Below are 20448 nucleotides of genomic sequence, written 5' to 3' on the forward strand. Positions count from 1 at the left end.
ATGTGAAGTAATCTTTTTAAATTTATGCATATAACAAAAAAAAAGGGTTTGCTTTAAAGGCACAGTTATTGCTCTGTTAAGAGCATGTGTATTTTATATTGTTTCTTAGATAAAATTTGTCCCGCTCTTCTAACCAGGTAGATGAGGCTGTAGTTGTCATCTTGCTGCTTTGTGTTTGAGAGCAGAATTAGACTGCTATTCTCTTCATATAGTTCTAAATTAAAAAGTTGGCTGACTGTTCAGGTTTTACTAAGTTCTAAAACAGCTTTGTAAATCCATAACAAAGAAAAAGGCTGTGCTACTCTTGCAACCCATAATCACTAGGCGTTTGTAATCTGGTTTAAGGCATTTTTTCCTGCTACGTAAGTTAGATAGATATGTTTGTCATCTATTTTTTAACCTCTGTTGGAGAAGTTGAAATGAATGAATAAAAATGTTGACCTTACTATAATAGAATTTTCATATATTGTTTTCTGTTCTTGGAATAGGCTTCAGGAGTCTGTTCTGCTTTTTATCAGGTTTTGAATATTGTCCATATCCTCAACATTTTTTCTTCTGTATGCTACTCTATAGTCTTTTCCACAAAAGATCTATTTCCAGAAAATAAATAAAAGTGCTTCTGCATCACATTAATTTTGCACACTGAGGCCCCAGTTCTGTAAGAAGAGCTCTTGCCATTGTGATTTAGTTTTTAGGTTAGCAGAGAAGCTTGTATTTGTGGTAATTTTATTAGGAACAGAATAGACAAGTTTGATAAGGAAAATGAGTTGGAAATGTGATAGGACTGGGACACAGATGATGTAAGGCAAAAGGGTTCAAGTGGGCACAAGATTAAGAATATTTTTAGTATAAGTAACCAGTGACAGAAGATATGGTTTATACAATGCCTAGTTAACAAGTAGAGTTTTACATTGTACTGTGGTTTTTTAAACTCCCTTTAGAAGCACTGGTGCAAATAAGGCATTTCTAGCATATGATTCATTTTACCTTAGACATCTGTTTTTCTCTGGTTACAAGACACCTGAACTGTCTGCTCCTCTTAGCACTGGTTTGTGCTGAAGATGGTAAGCTATTCATTCTGTCGGTTGACGTAAAATGTTTAGAAGCTTGTTAATTTAAAAAAAGTTAACTGAATGTTGTCTGTAAAACTAAGCACTTAGAGGCTGCTAGTGAAGTCTTAGTTCAGTCACCCGAAATGCATGCATTAGCAGTCTTTAATTGTGTGATCAAATACTTTCCCCTCATCCACCCACCCAGCAGTCCTAGCTTTTGTGGCTAGGAAATAAGAGTGCAAATTGAGGCTGTGTAATGGAAGACAGTAGTCTTTGTTGGACCCTTCCAAGCTGCTGAAGCAAATGAAAAGTCATGCAGGCCATCAAAGGAGGGAAAGGGTGCTTGGTTCTATGTCTCTTCTGCTATGGACTTACCATGGAATACTGGACAGACACACTGATGGTCACATTTGATCTTTGCCAAGTCCACTCAGCTGAAGATCGACACTGTACTGTTGGATCCAGGCTTTTGTGTCTTAACATTCCCAGCTGGATGGGCAGTGGAAGGTGGATGCTTCTGAACGGCTGGGTTTTTTTAGCATTTATAATTGCTCTGATAGATTTTCTCTGGTTATTTCTATCATAGCTGAAGGTAGCAGTAGGTTTTCTAGTTGAGGTTTCTTTCAGTTCATACCTTTTGAACAAAGAAACATTGTTGCACATGACGCTGAACAGAAAATCATATTATTAGAGTCTAAAAAAACTGCTATTTTACAACCTCTTATAGTGGTAGTTGACAGATGTTTACTACTAACTGGATTTGATGAGTCGTCCTTTGATACGATTTAAAAGACCATGGATGTGAGATTAAAGCACTTTGTCCTAGAATGTTCCATGTCAGCAGGTTATGGTCTGAATAAAACATCAGAGGAACCTTGTTAGCAGGCACCCTGAGTGGAAAGGGACAAGGTCTCTCCAGTTCTCAATTGCCTTAGACAAATAGCATTGCTTTGTTTAATATATCAAGTTCATTCTTGAATTCAGTTAGATTTCTTGCTCCTCTTTCAGATTTAAGAACTAGAATTCTTCACCTTTGCTGCTGTAAAAATTATCTGAAGATGGATAACTTTGCCCATTTAATTCCATATTCAAAACAAACTTTGCTGCCTTTCTAGCTGTTAGGAACTGCAAAGTGGGTAACAGTGTTCAACCTTACTGTGTTCGTATAAACATTTATTTTCTAGTACCATGCCAGATATTTTGAAGTTCATTTAAGTTCAACTGATTTTCTACATAATATAAACCTATAAAAGAGTAATATCACAGCAATCTGGCATAGACTCTCCATTTTGTATAAATAAAAAAGCCAAACAAAACACAAAGCAAAACAAAAAAACCCCAAACCCCAAAACCCAACCAAACAAAAAACCTCCCTACAAACAAAACCCCCAAATCCCAAGTTGCATTTTTACCACATTTTCCTTTTATCTTCGTGCTTTTAGTTAATCTTTTTAAATCTCACTAACAATAAAGTATACTACTAGTGGTTCTGAAGTTGCTCAGGTAACTTATCTGATTGCTTTAGATAGAACTACTATATTTATTGTTAATTTATAGTTTCATCTTCTTGATGGTTGTTTCTCAAGTTGTTTTTTGCCAGTGAGTTGTGTTTTCTGGGAAAAGAATGAGATCCTTTTTACCACAGAAAGGACTCTCTAAATTTAGACCAAGTCCTAGCTATCTCCATTTGTGCTCTAGATTGCCTATATAAAGAGATGAAAAGAATGCTTCTCCTACTGAGACTTTCTTGACAGTACTTTCTGAAACTGCTAGACACGGTTAGTTAGGGCTTTCTGTAGTAAGCTTTGAAATATTCATGAAATAGCACAAATGAGACAAATTCAACATTTTATAAATATATTCAAGATTAAGAAAAGAAACCTTACAATGTAACTTATTTTGTTATATCCTGATGTAAGATGGCATAAGCTGTGGCACAGTGTTTCAGTACTAATCCACACACATTAGATCAACATTTTATGTCTTGGCTTGTTTATATAAATTCTAGTTGAAGTATGAATAAACTTTTCCTTTTCTTTGCTCCAGTTAGTACTGTGTATATCTGATGGGGGACTGGAACTCTTCCCTGGAAAAGGAGGAATATGGGGAAAAAAAGAGATTAAATGAACTTTACTTCTACTAGCAAATATCCTTAGTTGGCATTGAGCAGTAGAGGCAAAAAAAAACAACCTAGAAAATGTTTTTATCACAGTTGTTTTTTGGTGGTTTTTTTCCCCTCTGTGAAAAGCTACAAGGTAATAGGCATATACAGAGCACAGCATTTAAATTAAGGGCATAATCATCTTAATTAACTGATGCCCGGTGCTATATGTATGGTAATACTTTTTCTTCCGGTATACATACGTGTATATGTATGTAAAATGTGTGGAATGATGTAGATAAGCTCAGGATATCTCTAGACAGAAAGGACTAAACAAAGACAAGTTCAGTCAGTCCCTTCACCAGCTTGTTTGTCTTGGAGTTCTAGGTTGAGCACAGTATTTATAGAATAGATACTATACATTTAACACAATGCTTTTCCCATTTGAGGGTATTATTTTGGAAAGTGTCAATTTGGGGCTGAAGGAAATAAAGCAGTTCAGCAAGAAGCATCAGGAGACTTGGCTACAGTTCCTATATGCATCTCTGAGACAGAACTTTTCTTCAACAGTGATCTGTTCTTACCTCTTGACAACTTGCACTGGATGATTCCCCCAGCCCTTGAACTTTTCATTCTCTTGTGGTTAGATTGAATTGTGGTTTTTGTGGTTTCTGGAGCAGAGGTACACCAGCATCTTTTTTTTTTTTTTTTTTTTTAACTATCCTTTCTAAGATCTGGATGGTTCTTGACCTGTGTGCAGAGAGACTTCACATGGTGACTTTTCTTTTGTCTAAGTGCATACGTTGTGCTTAGATTTCTGCAAAGCAGTTTTTCTGTTTAACCAAGACTGCAAATTTAATGTAAATTGAATAAACTTTTACAGATTAATGTTAAAGCTGAGAATTCTGGGGAAATGTTTGGTTTTGACCTGGAAAAAAGCCAAAAAAAAAAAAGTTTCAAGTTAACTTCACATTTTCTAAGTTATTTACAGGAGTCTTGTTCAGCCAGGATAAGCCAAAACAGCAAGGTCTCTGGCCCAGTTCCCTCCATGTATTTTAACAGGAAGCAATATAAACCATCTAGTTTTCCTCTGACTAAATTCCTGTTCTTACCTCTGCCCTTTTATTTTATATGAATGTAGACATACAGTTTCATTTGATTGAAGTTCTCCCAACCAGAATTCTAAAATTAATCTTCAGAATTTGATGTGTACAAAATAGTAACTTTCTTTCAATTTGCAAGATATGCTTTTAGGGTAAGTAGGCAGGAGAATGGAGGAAGCCAGTAAGCATGGAGGAAGTTGAAAAATTTGTCATCATTTCACTCTTGGATATGCCACCTGGAGTAATAAAACCATTGCCATTGCCTTGAGTTTTTGGCAGTTTTCAGCATCATTGATGTATCTAAAAATTTTACTGTAGGCGCCAATAGCAGCTCAGGAGTTCAGGGTGTGTGAATAAATATGGAGTCATTTTGTACAGCCCATGTACAATAGTTAAAACAATTGGTTTCTGAGCTAGGTAGACTGATGTTAGGTTATTCTCTACATTCTGCCTTTCTGCTTTGATTCGGACTATAAACCGAACTCTCAGGGGGAAAAAAAGGTAAAACTTCAGTAATTCTGCTTTTAAAGGCAAGATTTAACAGGCTACCCTTTTTCAGGGTTGGCCATCCTATCCAATTATTAGATGTTGCAGGAAAATGGCTAGTGTTTCTTAAAGTCTGGAGAAAGAAACTGTAGGTTAATTGGAAAGGGAAGATGGATTATTGCAATAGGAAATCAGATGGTGCCTGGAAGGCTGGGGTTTGGGTTTTTTTGCTTGTTTTAATTTTTTGAGTCACTGCTGTCACCGCAGAGAATCTCTATTAAAGATATGAAATGTGATTGTACAACTTCAGAAGAAAGGTCCACAAGTACAGGATCTTGTCTCCAACACTGGCAATAAATACATGCCTTGTATGAACAGAGAAAGTCTTTATGATACTTCTCCTGAGTGCTGTCTCAATCTCTAATCTTAGTTCAGAGTGTGTCCTAAACACAGAGTTCTACCTATTTGTCCTGGGAATTGTTTTGTTTGTGTTTTTTTTAAGAACAGGTCCTTTGTACCTCTTGTTATGATTTTTTTCCATTATTATTGTGTGTGTTATTAGCTGGTATTCAAAGGTGAAAATTACTCTGTACATAAGAAAGTAAAAGGGGAGGGAATTAATAAAAAACCAAAAAACAACAACAAACAATTATAAATTAGAGCTAAAAATAAATTACAGATTATCTCACTCTGAAATCGTTGAGGAAGATAAGCAGAGAGAGAATGAAATTGAAGACAGTGTGTCACAGGGAAATAATGAAGTTCTTAGACATATGATGTTGAAGAGAAGATAAATGGTTGCTTGGTGAGGTGAGGTGAATCTTGATTATAATCAACTTTGTTGGCCTGGGTGATGGGTTCATGTTCTCAGAAGACTGAAGAATTGATAAAGCATGCAACTTCAAAAAGCTTTTTGCGAAGAGATGCATTATGATGTAGGAAAGCTGAGTGGTTCTTGTAGTGCTTTTTTGCTGTTGTTGTTTGTTTGTTTGTTGTTTGCCCAACCTCAAGCAATGGCAAAACATTAAGTGAAAGACTATATGTTCTGTGTAGATACTGGACAAAATTATTAAGCTCTTAACTCAAGGGGTTTATTCTGTCTTTCACTAAATCTTTAAAGTAGCCAAGACACATTTGCTGTCTCAATATAGTTTTTTATAATCTCTGAGATAAGATCTGTGATCCCCTAGCTAATTTACTTAAGCTGGTTCATAGTCATAGTTCATAGTAGTGGTGGATAACTAGTGATTCTTACCTTTGTACCTCCATATGGCTTTTGCACCTACTCACCACGCAACTCCTGCAAAATAAGCAATTCACTCCTAACACTTGAATTTTCCATTATTGTCATGGGACTATGCTCACTGTCGTTACAAGGTTTGAGTTCTTTTATTATATTTGAGCAGCATTGTTCAGGGCAGCATTTTCAACCCAAGCGGAAAGATGCACTTATAAATGGCCAGTGGAATTCTTGGAATTTTAACTGCTTCTTCTCATTCACTAGGTCTGGGTAAATCAAGGTGTGCTGTCACAAGAGCTTTGGTCCCTGTAACCAATTTTTGGACACAGAATTGTGGGGTTTTTTGTGCTTCTTCAAGAATTTTTTTTTTTTTTTTTTTACATACTCAGGGTAATGCGTTCTACCTGGCAGCCTGTTATATTACCATTTTTATAGAATATGTGGATCTTGCAAGTCTGAGGGAGCAAGACATGGTGTAGTTCTCTCAGTACTGCCTATTGGAACAACATCTGTACAACTGTAACTGCTAATCACTCAAGAGTCTTTTGAAGAGACCTGGTAGTTCTAATCCAGAAGTGATCCCCAAAGTAGTCTGTCATACATGCAATGTGGTTCAAGGTACAGGACAAAAAATGAAATTAACAGTCTAAACATAGTTTAGGTGCACTCACAAATGTCACCTTATCCTTTTATAAGAGTTAAAATAAAGTTCTTCTATCAATTAGATTCAATTATTTATACTTTTGATGTCAAACTGCACGGACATTTCATGATTAAACTAAGTTCTTTTCTGTAAGCATTTTTTTCTAGATGATGAAAAAAGATTAATAGTGTGTGCCTTTATGGCAGTGATGTTCATCTAGTCTAATTACTATCTATTTAAATAAAATTGAAGGCAGATTGATAGTTTGAAGTACAAAAAACTCAAAAATCTAATGGGCTGTTAAATTGGAATGCGTGTTCCAATGAAACATTTTTTTTTTACACGTAAACAACTTATGAGCAAAACAGTAGCGGTAGGTTTAAAGAAAGTAGTTTTCTCTGAACTTTTATGAAGTCAGTTTTATGTTGCAGCTCAGACTATCACTAAATGCTGAATTCATTACCTTTCCTTATAATATTTTTCTTTTTTTTTCCCCAAACTATTATGTTGAATAATACTTCTATGCTGCTGTTTGATTTAAAAGATCAAAGCTGTTCTTTGAAGAGTTTTGATTAGCTGTGAAGACTGGCTATGTTCAACACTAATAGGTATACTAGAGTGCTGCCAAGGTTAATGTGGAGATGACCCCGTGCCTATTTTCAGAATTGCAGGGGAGCGAATTCTGTCAACAGTGAAGATGCATTTGATAAAAGACCGAAGCAATGGGGATCCTTTCTGTCAGGCAATAGAGGAGGTTGTAGAAGATTTGGATTTGAAGATTAAAAATATTATTGATTCACAACATGAAGTCTTGACTGCCAGCACTACTGGAGTCAGTCCAGCACGGGTAATGGGACTTCTTTTGTTCTTTTTACTATTGAGCTTTAACAAGAAAGCAAATGCCTTTTGTCTGGTTTGCTTCTTTTTTTACTTTTTAAAGGACTTTACATAGTGTATTATCTTTTCCTAACAGTACAGTGCAGTGTCATTTCCTTTACACTGTGGTTTTAAACTTGTTGAGAGACTTATATTTGAGGATTACAGTGTGGATTTCAAAAAGCTGATTTACTTAAATGTCTTACCTCAAAACTGTAAATAAAATACTTTGCAAAATGTAATTTGTTCATGTAGTAGATACTTATAACTGTCAGGTTTGCCAGTAATTTCAAGGCAGTAGAGCTGTAACAAATTTCCAAACAAAAAAGCCTCATTGAAGGTGGAATTAAGATTGGAGAACATGTGTCAGTAATTTTGATTAAAATACACAGGTTTTAATTAGCTCATCATATTTCTCAGGGTAAGGCATTTAAAATAAGGTTAAATATGAAACAATTCCAAAATATGGTGAAATGTGGAGTGGGAGAGGAATAAAAATAACCCCCCAATAATCAATGTGTAGGTTTTTCTCTTTTAGTATTTCAAGACATTAATGAAACTATTAATGGTTTTAATTTCATGGAAAGTATCAGCATATTTGAAGTTCTTTAAGTCAGGTGTGGAGAGTGAAATACAGGTTTTGAAAACATAAATCTGCTTTATTTTATTTTACGTTGTTGATATATAAAAAATATCTAATGTCATGTATTTTTGTCTAGGAAACTTTTAAAACCTTACAGGCACTTTGAATGTGTGTATGTTGTTAGACTAGTTTGTTTTGTGAAATTGCTGGAATTACCCCGTGGTAACATAAGACTTTTAACAAATTTTTAATTAGACTTCCAATGTGCTTTTTCTTGTCTATGAGAGAGAGCTAAAACCAGACATATCCTAGTGGCTAGTTAAAATGGTTTAAACGTGTGTTTCCACTGAGCAGCTGGAGTATCTATTTCATCCTTATTTTCCTGTTACCCCTGAATCTTTCATCATTGTATTTCCCTGTTTCCATTTCATATCATTCTGTTTCTTTCTCTTCCCTATCTGAAAAACTGATCACAGATATCAGTTCTGTCTTTAGCTACTTGTATTACTGATAAGATTTTAAAAAAATTAGATCATTATAAGCTAGGTTAATAAACTGTTTTTTTAAAACTTCATTCTTCAGAGGAATTCACCAAAAAATTGCTTTTCCAAAATGGTTCATGTTTCTTATTGCTCTTCAATTCACAGTCTAATGACTCTATAGGACTGTTTACCAGTATCCTTGTTGAGGCAGAAGATAGTAAAGGTGGTTTTATCCTGGTATTGTTAAGAAATGTGGTGAAATACTTAATGCCACTGATAGCAGTGTGAAGTTATTTTTCTCAAAATGGGCACCTGAAAGCAGCTTATGAACGTAATTATATTACTGTGAGGCTGTGGTTCTATGTTGAAGTTTTTGCCAATTCTTGAGTTTAAGTTAATTGATTGTTGGAACATCCCATCTGCTCCTGAATGGTCAGATTCTACCACAGCTTTTCTCGGTGAGTAAACTTGAGTACATAGCAGAGGATGATAGATTTGAAGCTAATTCTTTTCAATGTACTCACTACAGTATATCCATACTCACTACCATATGGATATAACTGAGAGCCATCAGACATGACTGTGGTCTGGATGTGACTAAGCTGCCACTTGGCTTGACAAATCTAGTGCAGTATTGGGTTTATGTGGCTGTGTTTTGGTAGTAGGGAGGGCTGCAGGGGTGGCTTCTGTGAAAAGACACCAGAAGCTGCCCCCATATTGGACAAAGCCAATTCCAGCTGGCTCCAGGGTGGGTCTGTTGCTGGCCAAAGCTGAGGCAATCAGCAATGGTCATAGTGCCTCTGCGATAACATTTAAGAAAGGGTAAAAAGTGCTGCGCAACAGAAGTGGGGAGAGAGGAGTGAGAACGTGTGAGAGAAGCAACTCTACAGACACCAAACTCAGTGAAGAAGGAGGGCAAGGAGGTGCTCCAGGCACCAGAGCAGAGATTTCCCCTGCAGCCTGTACTGAAGACCATGGTGTGATGCAGGTTGTCCCTCTGCAGCCTATGGAGATACACAGTAGAGCAGATATCCACCCTGCAGCCTGTGGAAGACCCCATGCTGGAGCAGGTGTGCCCTGAAGGAAACTGTGACCCCATGGAGAGCCCGCACTGGAGCAGGTTCCTGGCAGAAACAGTAGCCCATGGAGAGGAACTCACACAGAAGCGCATTTTCTGGCAGGACCTTATGGGCAACCCATGCTGGAGCAGTCTGTTCCTGAAGGACTGTACATGGTGGAGAGGACCGATGCTGCAGCAGTTCTTGAAGAACTACAGCCTGTGGGAAGGACCTGCACTGGAGAAGTTTGTGAAGGCCTGTATCCCATTGGAGGTACCACATGCAGGAGCAGAGGAAGAGTGTGAGGAAGAAGCAGCAGCAGAGACAAAGTGTTAGAAATTGGCCACAACCCTCATTCCTCATTCTGCATCCCCCCTGTGCCACTTGGGGGAAGGTGGTAGAAGAGCAGGGCGTGAAGTTGAGTATGGGAAGAAGGTAGGGGTTGTATTCTGATTAACTGGCAATGAATTACATTAATTTCCTTAAGTCAAGTCTGTTTTGCCCATGTTGGTAATTGATAATGAACTCCCTGTCCTTATCTCAACCCCATGAGCTTTTCATCGTATTTTCTCTCACTGTCCTGTTGAAGAGGGTGAGTGATAGAGCAGCCTGGTGGGCACCTGGTGGCTAGGCAAGGTCAACACACAATGGTCCTTTGTGGTGCCCAATGTGGTGCCTGAGGAACTGGAGATAAGGACATTAATTGGGAGAGGTAACGGACAAAATATGGACTAAACATCACTAGAGTACAGAGTAAGTTTGGGGAAATTTTGTTTTTGTAATTGCGGTGAAGGGACAAGGGGTGGAGTGTGTGTAAATTGTCTGCCTTTGTTGGTGTTGTGTTGATTTGTTGATGATGCTTATTTGATTTTGGTGTAGGGAATTTTTTTTTGTTAATGTAAATGAAGTTTGTGGAGAGTGTGATGAATGCATATTGTAATGATAATTCTTAAATGTGTGATTCACAGAGACACGGGATGGAAAAGGGAGCTTAGGCAAATGTTGAGACTATTATCAAATTACATATTTTAGTAGAGCTTAGTGTAGAAGAACATTTTTTTACTAACGGTATAGAGGGGTAGGTACCATTACTAATGAAAAAAAAAAAACCAAAAAAAAACAAAAAAGCCCATAAGTTTTCCAAATTAGTTTGAGCTGTATAAAAAATGTAAAGCATCTGTATTGTTCCATTAAGATCTCAGGACAGCAAAGATTCATGTTCTATGCTGAGTTTCACATAAAGCTTGTTTTTTTATTTTGTTTTCTTTTTTACTTTATATAGAACCCCCCAAACCCTGATGCTATAATTTTTCAGAAAAGACAGTCTATATTCAGAATAAGTTCTGGCTTTGACAGGATGTTATGTTTTTTCATACGTAAGAGATTGCATCATTTCTTTGAGTGCAGATTTAAAATATGATCTTAACTATAGAGCTGAAAATTATGCCTTCACTAACTCCTGGGAAGGCCGCTTCCTCATGAAATGTACCTGAAAAGAGTTATTTTGTTAGAAAAATCCTTTTTTTTTTTTTTTCCCTGCTGGCAGTGACAGTTTTCTTCCATCATTGTTTGTTTTTCAAGAATCTAGAGATCCAGGAAAAGTTATTGCTTTTAAGCACTACCTTGTGTTGAATGAAGCCTGCAAAGTGACTAATGGGAATTATGATTAATTTCTTCCCGAGAAAATTACTACTGTAAATGGGATCTGGTGTTTCTGGACCTAACAAGAATACTCTGGAGTAGCTAATGGTCACTATCCTTGAAAGACTGATGAACTATTTTCTTGAAAAAATAATTTGAATTATGATTTTAAACTTACTAACAAACAAGATTTTTATGGCAAGGATTCTTGTCTTGCCTAAAGTTCTTATTGTGCCTTGGACAATATGTTTTTAGTCCATGGTTGGTACACCAGGTCACTTCTTGTAGTACATGAGATTTCTGAAGGTCATCTTTTGGCAGTTAGGAGCTTGTTATATTCTAAAGATTATTTTTTTTCCTTTTTGTATAATTAGTCAAGATGATGCCAAATTTGTACTTCTCTCATTAAGACAGATTTACTGTGACACACATGACATTTTATAAAAATCTATTATGAGGTGATGTAATGACTGAAGAGGTTCAGAATAAATTTTGAGGAAATTAAATGGTACTGAAATAGGCCAATTCTGTAAAGCCAAGTAACAACCATTTCTGTAATTGCTATTTCTAGCTATTGATTATAACTTATAGTAACTGACTGACATGTGTTGCTATGGTTTCTTGAAAGCTACATACACTAATTGATGTAATCAAATAGAGAGAGAAATAGAATTTGATCTTTTCAAGACTGTGTTTAGAAGCAGTTAACTGATTAGATAAATGCAGTTCATTGCTTGTCCTGTCCTGAACAAAGTCAGGCTACTCAGTGTTTCTGTGTATTGGTGAGTAAGAAAGCCTACAGTTTTTAAAATCTACTAGTGTGTATTAAGCACTAAATTTCTCTGTGGAACTCCTAGTACTTTTAAAGAAAAATACAGCAAACTTGCAATTCTTGCAGTCCCATAGTGGCTATGGAATTCTACATCTGTACTGTTGACTGTAGCATTGAGCACTTCCAGATGTGGATTATTATTTTCTTTAAGGAATTCTTTATTCTTTTGAAAATTGTGAGGAATTCATCCTGTTCCAAACAACGGGAGATTGTGTTAAGTACCTCTGTTGTCAAATCTTGATGGAAACCTCACTTTTAACCAACTGCTTTACCAGATTCAGTTAATCAGAGGAGTTGGACTTCACCAGAATGTGTTTGTGTACCACATAGCACTCAAACTGGTTGTGAGAAAATGTATGTTAATTTCTGCTACATGGCTTCATCACAGATTTGTATATTTATCTGTGTGACTTGCTCATCAGTGTATACCTCCAGTTGGCAGTGATCTAAACTCTTCTCATTTCTTGGGATGAGGAAGAAACTTACCCATGGGCAGGTTCCCCATAAATGCTTACTGCGGAAGGGAAGGAGGGGCTTCTTAACACCTTGTGCTGATATGGGTTGCTTTTGGAAGCAAGCTGTTGGTCTTGCTCATTGACCTTTTCCTGTTGTATATTCCTTTTAATTTTATTTACTTTCAGCCAAAATTGCATTCCATAAATCATGGCACTGTGTATTGTGGCAGACACACTGTAAAGGTCTTACTCGTTCTTCTGGATGAAGAAGCAGTCAGTCCTCCTACCCAGAACACAGCAGAACTATTATATGATGATGAAAGATTAAATTTGTTCGGAACCACCTCTGTTTTGACACTCTTCAGGTGAGTACTAGAAGGTTTTTTTGTGTTTGTGTTATGTTTGTTTATTTTTAAAGGTCTTATACTGAGTGGCTAAAAAGGCATTGATACTACTTACACAAAGCAAATGACCAAAGTGCAGTCTGTTGTGAGGTTAGATGTAAAGGGAAGGCATTCTTAGAATAGTCTCAAGTTCTCAGAAGTATTCTACCTCCTCATTTGCATTTTCTGTATCTTCAGAAAATATCTTCCATTTTTGTAATATGGACTTTTTGAGCTAGTACGCTTCTGGGCTGCACAAAAACCATGAAAGAAGATCATTTGCAACAAACTGTACAAATACCTGTTGAGTTTGAAGTCCTAAGTTCAAATGCTGTCTGTTCAGTAGCTAATTAGATTACAATTCAACTTGAAGATGCCTCCTTTGTCTAGCTATGACACAAGAAATGTTTGTATTATATCATGTTTCCTTCCTACACAGTAATTATTTTGCAGATTCAGTTTTAAATAGTAAAATAGTTTTACATATCATCATCCACCAATCAGGATAGTACTCCACAAAGGATGTTGAAACAAATTCACATGCATAAAGATTTCAGTAGGGTCTGTAGCTGGTAGCATACATTGACTGTAATGGTGAAAGTTGCTTTTGAGGAAGAATAAAAGAGGGAGAGGAGAGGAAAGAGAAAACTCTCTTGGTGGCCAGCTGGGAGGTAAAGCAGCCAGGCTTCCCAGACAAGCATCTTCTGTAGTACAGCAGTCGGTTCCCCAATAGTGCTTTTCCCAGAGCAACTGTATCGTCATCATAAGGACCTGATCAAATCCCATATTGGTTGTCACTGCTGGTGATGCCTTTAGTGGTGGTTGGAGCATCTATCTGTTCATCAGGGCAGGGGCTGTGTGGCCAGTTGCTTATTAAACTCTGTGTATGCACATTTTTGGGTTCCCTAACATAAAAGAAGAGCTACAATGAAAAGGGTAGGAAAAGTGGGGAAGCAGAGGATGTTTCTTCTGCTGGTTGCAGTTGTTTCCCATGAAAGCTCACTATAACAACACTAACAGAGTGTGCAGGTGCAAGGCTGTGAAGGTAACAGGAAGGAAAAAGTGATAAGTCCTAAATTAGAAGATGGAGGATCCTAAAAGTCAAAGAATTTAAGGGTTCTATTAGATTTACTGTTTGAGCTCTTTTATTGAAACCAAAGGAAGAAGCACATTCTAATAAAAAATTAAAAAAAAAAATTAGTTTCACTAATAAGAATTCTAAATAAACCTGTAATAATTTTGAATACCAAAGGCAGCTTGTAACAAAATATTGTGGAATATTTCTTTCATCTCTCAAATATCTGCGAATAGCTGTAGCTATAAATTTCTACTTCATTATGTAACAATCTTAAAATAACCCTGATTTCAGTCTCTTATTTTTCCATTTTCCATTACTTCAGATTCAGAAAAAGTGATCCACATTGCTTTTTAAATTGTTTCATTAATTTAATAAACCTCACCGTGGCTGTATTTTTATCAGTATGAAAAAGGAGCTTAATCAGATCTAGGTTAATGCTCTATGTGAATGGAATCAAGGCCCATCTGAATTCTTCTGAATTAAACATTGCTGCTATTCAGAGATAGCAATCTTGATTATTTTTTTTTTAAAGGTAGCTCTTCAATTTAAAATGGATTTTAAAGCACTTATTTCTGAATAACAGTGCCCAGTAAGTGCTTTGGTTTCACTTACTCATTTGATTTGTCAACTGAATTAATTTTCTGGAGTTTTCTCCAAAAGGAGAAACATTTCTTTGACTTAAAATCTTCTCAGTGTAGGTGTAAGCAGGTACTGCTCTCTGGGAATTAATATTGTGGTCAAGACAATTCTTGTGTTTTCCTTAGTAATTATTAGTGGTCAATTTGTTTTAGATTTCATTCTTCTGTATTTTTTTAAATATTATCTGCATGCTTCCATTTAAAAAAAAATATTAAGAAGTAATTCATTCATTGGTTTATGATCCTAAATAATTATTTTAGGAATAAAAAAAATCACAAAAACTGAAATAAAACTTGCAAATAACACCTGTTCTCAATTTTTATCAAATCTTTGTGTTCTGCATTTCTCTAGCAGCTTTACTGTAAGGCTGCAATTGCTTTATGAATGCTGAACACCTTAATACTACACAGGATAGTAGCTAAGGTGTCACTATGATTTACGTCAATGTAAGGCACCTCTATGGTACAGCACATTTTTGTTAATGCTTATGTCTCAGATATTTGATCTAGAGTGTTTGCTGCAGTCTTTTTGCCAAGCTGCTGTTAAGAGTAAATCTGGAACAATTTACAGGATGAATGGCAGTACCTTTGGCAGGAAACATCTCTACAGTTTTCAGATTCTTTTTCCTAATCTGATTCTGTGTATCAGATTGATGGTCATCCCATATGGTAGTTATTGTTTTATGTTTTCTGACAACCTGTTAGTCATTGGTTTTAGGTTTTACTTCTAGAGTTTTCATTATTGAAGAAATATGTTTAAAGCTCGTGAATAGTTTTGTAGGTGCTCTGGTCAGTTTGAGAGAGCACTGTTAATTTTCAGGTGAAGGCTGAGGTTAAATGAGAGCACCTCTTTTTTTTCAAACTGCAGCATTTCAGGAATTTTTCTTGCTTTGTTTTCTTTTAATAAATTTCTAGATCAGTAGGGTAGATTTATTTTTCTGCAGTGAAATCCTGCAAAAAAAGCTATTGCTAAGAAGCAGCTATTGTGGGGTGTAATTTTTTTTGGCTTTCTTTAATTAGAAGTATTTTAATTGTAATTTATGAAATGCATGTGTTTGGGAACTGAAAATGTAAGCACTGACAATACATCCTCAGTGTTTCAGAACATCATAACCAAGCTGAAGTTTTTCTTATTTAATCTGTCCTTTAATATATTAATCAGATGTTTTCCTTCTGTAAGCACCTCATTTTTCAGTCTTCTGGAAAATACTCTTTTTAGATTTGCATTATAGAAGTTCAAATAAAATTGTGTTGCTATTTTTTTGTATTTTGAAGCTGCTTGCTTACAAGGCAGAAGTGTGCTATTTTTCCCATAATATTTTTAAATTTTTAAGCAAACATAAAAAATGTAGTGATGATATTGAAATCCAAGTAAGGTAATTCTGATATAATTAATGGTATTACTTATGTTTTAGAGTTAAACTCTGCATGACCATGGATAAGTATTTTCATAACTTTCTACAATAAAGGTTCTCTTTCTGGATTTGCAGGTTCAACAGTTATTTGAGGTTTGGGGCAACTTTTTTTTTGCTGCTGTTTTTATATCATTCCCATCATCTTCCTATCCTAGTAATGTTAAAGTCAGTCATTACTACTTGCTCATTCTTTTCTTGGTTCTTAAAATTTCCTTCTGTTTAAGGAATAGCGGTGTTGATCTGGTGTACAAAACAAAGAATCTTTTGAAAACACATTTCTGTGGGCACTGAAAAGAATACCTATCCATGCACTGGAGAAGCAGTGATCATTTAATCAGTTGCTTAGCCTGAGGAATCATTAGTTGTTGGAAAAGTGGAATGCTGAGAATTTTGTCGTTGCAGGTTACAAAGAGGACTCATGAATGAGATCAGCATAGATGGGAGCATGCTGAAGCTATGTATTTTGGCAATTTAAATGGTAAAAACATTGCAAGGTCCTGCAGAAATTTTGCATCACAGAGAAACAGAAATAAATAAAATAAAGAATAAGCTAAATAAAATAAATGTTGTTTATGGAATTATTGAATAGAATGAGCTAAACAAATCAAATAAAAATGAGTTATTTTTGAAAAAAAACTGCCCTCATGCACACTGGCCTGCTATGAGCATAAACAGAGAAGTAATATTTACAGATGCACAGATTAGTTCCTATTTCAAGATCAAAAAATCCCCTCTTATAAGTATCAATAATTTTTTTGCATTATATGCATTAAAGAGATTCGTTAATGTATGTAACTATTCACATACTGCAATATAGGAGGGCGGAAGCATTTTCTTTGTGTGAGTATTTCTATTGAAAAGTCTGTAAATATGAGGAAAACTATTCTGGATGTCAACCAGATGCTATTCAGAGGGGTGTAAGTAGAATGGTGACTTGGTAACTCATCACCACCATTACGAATAATAATACTATAGCTGCAGAATTACAATGGTGTAAACATACTGCAAAATGATACCAGAAATTGGAACTGTATGTTTGTTTTCATTATGCTGTCTTCAGTTGTCACAGTACACGTGGTTAGAAAGGGAGAAAACAAAGTAAGGCTTGGAGAGCTAAGATACTTGCCTTCCTGCTTCTGAGGAACTTAATATGGTAACTATTTTTCTTAACTAATTTATTTTACATATTCTAAATACTTCTTATCTCTTTTTAATATAGATCTCCAGCACAGTCCAGTGGATCTTCTCCAAAACCTCTTAGACAACGTATTCAGAAATCTATGGATGAAAAAAAAAAAAAGGTACTGTACAAATTGCTATGCAACTATAGATACACTGAAATAATGAATAATGTTAAAATAAAAAAAAAAAATGGTGTTCAAATTCTCAAATACTTGGCTGAAATGTGTCCTATAGCTAAAGAAATGTGATTTGATTTACTTGTGGTGATTAGCTGAACTCAAACAGGGTTCTAATATGAATGGAAATATCTAAAACTCCAGAAGAGAAAGGCTTTAAACTTAAAAGTACTTCTAATGAAGATATTTTAATGGGTATATGCTGAGTTAGTATATATCTCTTCATTTAACCATCTGTGTATTTCAATAGGTTTATTGAAATAAATCTGAAGCTATGTGAAAACAGAACTAGAACTGAACACAGGCACTTGATTTCAGTTCTGATAATATAGGCATTCTAAAAGTGTAATAATGACTTTTTCATTGCATTTTTGGGGGGGAGGGATGCTTTTTATTTATAAAATTCTGAGAACATTTTCATAACATTGCTTTGTAAATAATAAAATAAAGATGCTAATGTTTGCTATTTTGTAGGTGAAATGGAACATTACAGGAGTATGTTGGTATTGTGAGTGGCAATATTAAAAAGAACAACTTCGATGTGACTGAAAATTGCAGTCTTCCAGGGTACTGCATTTTATGTAGTCTTTTTTCCTCAAAATTGTCAAACTTGAATGTTGGGACTATGGAAAGTGGCAAAGCTTGTATTTTCCACAGCATTTCAACAGAGCACTAAATTAAAGTAGTGATTTAATATTTTTTACAAACAGTCCTGACAACAGATAGAAACATAAATGTAATTGGTATATAAGGAACAAAACAGAGGTGTTTTAAGCCATCAGAATTGGTTCTAGAACAGCCACTGGACTTGATGGGAATTTTAATGTTACATGTTTGATAAGTAGGTGGTCATGAAAAGGAAGTAAAATGAAAAGCACTGTCAGTATTTCCAGCATGTTTTAAATATTCTCCAACTTTGTTCCATGTGCTTTTTTTGGAATGGGAGTGGGGTGGGTGATGGGTATTTTGTATACATGCACTAATTATTTAGCTTAAAACTCATAGGCAAATAATGAAAGATTTAAGCTGATAAAGGATCTTCATATTAATTTTACAATAAGCAGCATATTTAAATTATAGCTTCTCATAGCAAAAATGTGATATGCTGTTTGCATAATACATTGACACAGTTTCCTTATCTAAATGAAGGTTTTGTAATTGGATTCATGAACAGATGTGTTCAGTATCAAAATAGAAAAAACTATTATCTAAAAGCAATTACCTGTCACATTTGAGACCTTTACTGGAAACTTACAAGATTTTTGACAGAAACTACCAAAAATATGAGTCTTGAGACTGATTCATATTATGAAACTATTTTAACTTTTTTGGGAAGTACTTTTTTGCTAATCAAAAATACTAGAATAGCTACCATCATTTCCGTGCAAAGAGTAGTTCTTTCAGAGGTCTCAGAGTAATTGAATGAGTTCTACTTCAGGAGCAGGAATTGCATGCAAAAGTGACATTCCTGTGCTGCTTTTTTAGTGCTTGGCTCTAATAAGGGTCCTGTGACCCCTGTGATTCTTGTTAACACAATAAAGAATCTGACTTTTTCAATAGGACTCTTGTCCTAGCCTTGCTTCACCATGATTGGTGAAATAGAATGTTCCTGTAGCAAAACAGAATGGTTTTACCCAATAGTGATGGTTTTACCCAATAGTTCTTGAGATCTTTCAGGTAACTTCTAGAACTGATTGTGGTGCTCTCCTGGTGCCTCCTAATATAATTGAGGATGACTATATTGAAATATGTATAGCCTGACATCGGTGCTGGGGGAGGTTATGGAGCAGATCATCCTGAGCACCATCACAGGGCACTTGCAGGACAGCTGGGGGATCAGGCCAGGACAACATGGATTTATGAAAGGCAGGTCCTTCTTGACCAACCTGATCTCCTTCTATGACAAGATAACCCCTCCAGTGGATGAGGGAAAGGCTGTGGATGTTGTCTACCTGGACCTTAGTAAAGCCTTTGACAAGTCTTCCACAGTATTCTGCTGAAGAAACCACCTGCTCATGTCTGGGACGAGTGTATTCTGTGGTGGGTTAAAAGCTGGCTGGATGGCTGAGCTCAAAGAGCGGTGGTGAATGGGGTTACATCCAGCTGGTGGCTGGTCACAAATGGTCTTCCCCAGGGCTTAGTATTGGGGCCAGCCCGGTTTAATATCTTTACTGATGATCAGGACAAGGAGATTGAGTGCACCCTCAGTAAGTTTGCATATGACACCAAGCTGGAGGAAGTGTTGATCTGCTGGAGGGCAGGAAGGCTCTGCAGAGGGATCAGGACAGGCAGGACGGATGATGGGCTGAGGCCAGCTGTATGAGGTTCAGCAAGGCTCAGTGCTGGGTCCTGCACTTGGGTCACACCAGCCCCACACAGCGCTACAGGCTGGGGGCAGAGCGGCTGGAAAGCTGCCTGGCTGAAAAGGATCTGGGGGTGCTGGTTAAGAGCCAGCTGAACATGAGCCAGCAGGGTGCCCAGGTGGCCAAGAAGACCAGCAGCATCCTGGCTTGTATCCAAAAGAGTGTAGCCAGCAGGACAAGGGAAGTGATTGTCCCCCTGTACTCGGCACCAGTGAGGCTGCATCTCGAACACTATGTTCAGTTTTGGGCCACTCACTACAAGAGGGACACTGAGGTGCCGGAGCATGTCCAGAGAAGTCCAATGCAGCTGGTGAAGGGTCTGGAGCCCAAGTGTTATGAGGAGCAGCTGAGGGAACTGGGGTTGTTTAGTTTGGAGAGGAAGACACTCAGGGGGAACCATAATTGCTCTCTACAACGGCCTGAAAGGAGGTTGTAGGCAGGTGGGGGTAGGTTTCTTCTCCCAGATAACAAGGAAAGACAAGAGGAAACAGCCTCAAGTTACACCAGGGGAGGCTTAGATTGGATGTTAGGAAAAATTTCTTCACTGAAAGGGTGGTCAAGCATTGGAACAGGCTGCCCAGGGAGGTAGTGGAATCACCATCCCTGGAGGTGTTCAAAAAACACATAGGTATGGTTCTTAGGGACATGGTTTAGTGATTGA

At 36.6% G+C, this 20448-nt stretch overlaps 1 protein-coding gene across 4 annotated transcripts in view; it reads left to right on the plus strand.

The window, feature by feature from the left end:
- The window catches only part of PARPBP (PARP1 binding protein), a 61625-nt gene that overhangs the window by 27363 nt on the left and 13814 nt on the right, over positions 1–20448 (plus strand). For 3 of the 4 annotated variants that reach the window (XM_055711034.1, XM_055711036.1, XM_055711037.1), the window contains exons 7-9: positions 7289–7472; positions 12739–12917; positions 17286–17367. In XM_055711034.1, the coding sequence (XP_055567009.1) occupies positions 7289–7472; positions 12739–12917; positions 17286–17367 (445 nt within the window). The remainder of the gene's footprint in view (positions 1–7288; positions 7473–12738; positions 12918–17285; positions 17368–20448) is intronic. The other variant, XM_055711035.1, reaches the window with a different exon arrangement.

Source organism: Falco cherrug, chromosome 5 (genome assembly GCF_023634085.1).
Source record: "Falco cherrug isolate bFalChe1 chromosome 5, bFalChe1.pri, whole genome shotgun sequence".
Lineage (NCBI taxonomy): Eukaryota > Metazoa > Chordata > Aves > Falconiformes > Falconidae > Falco > Falco cherrug.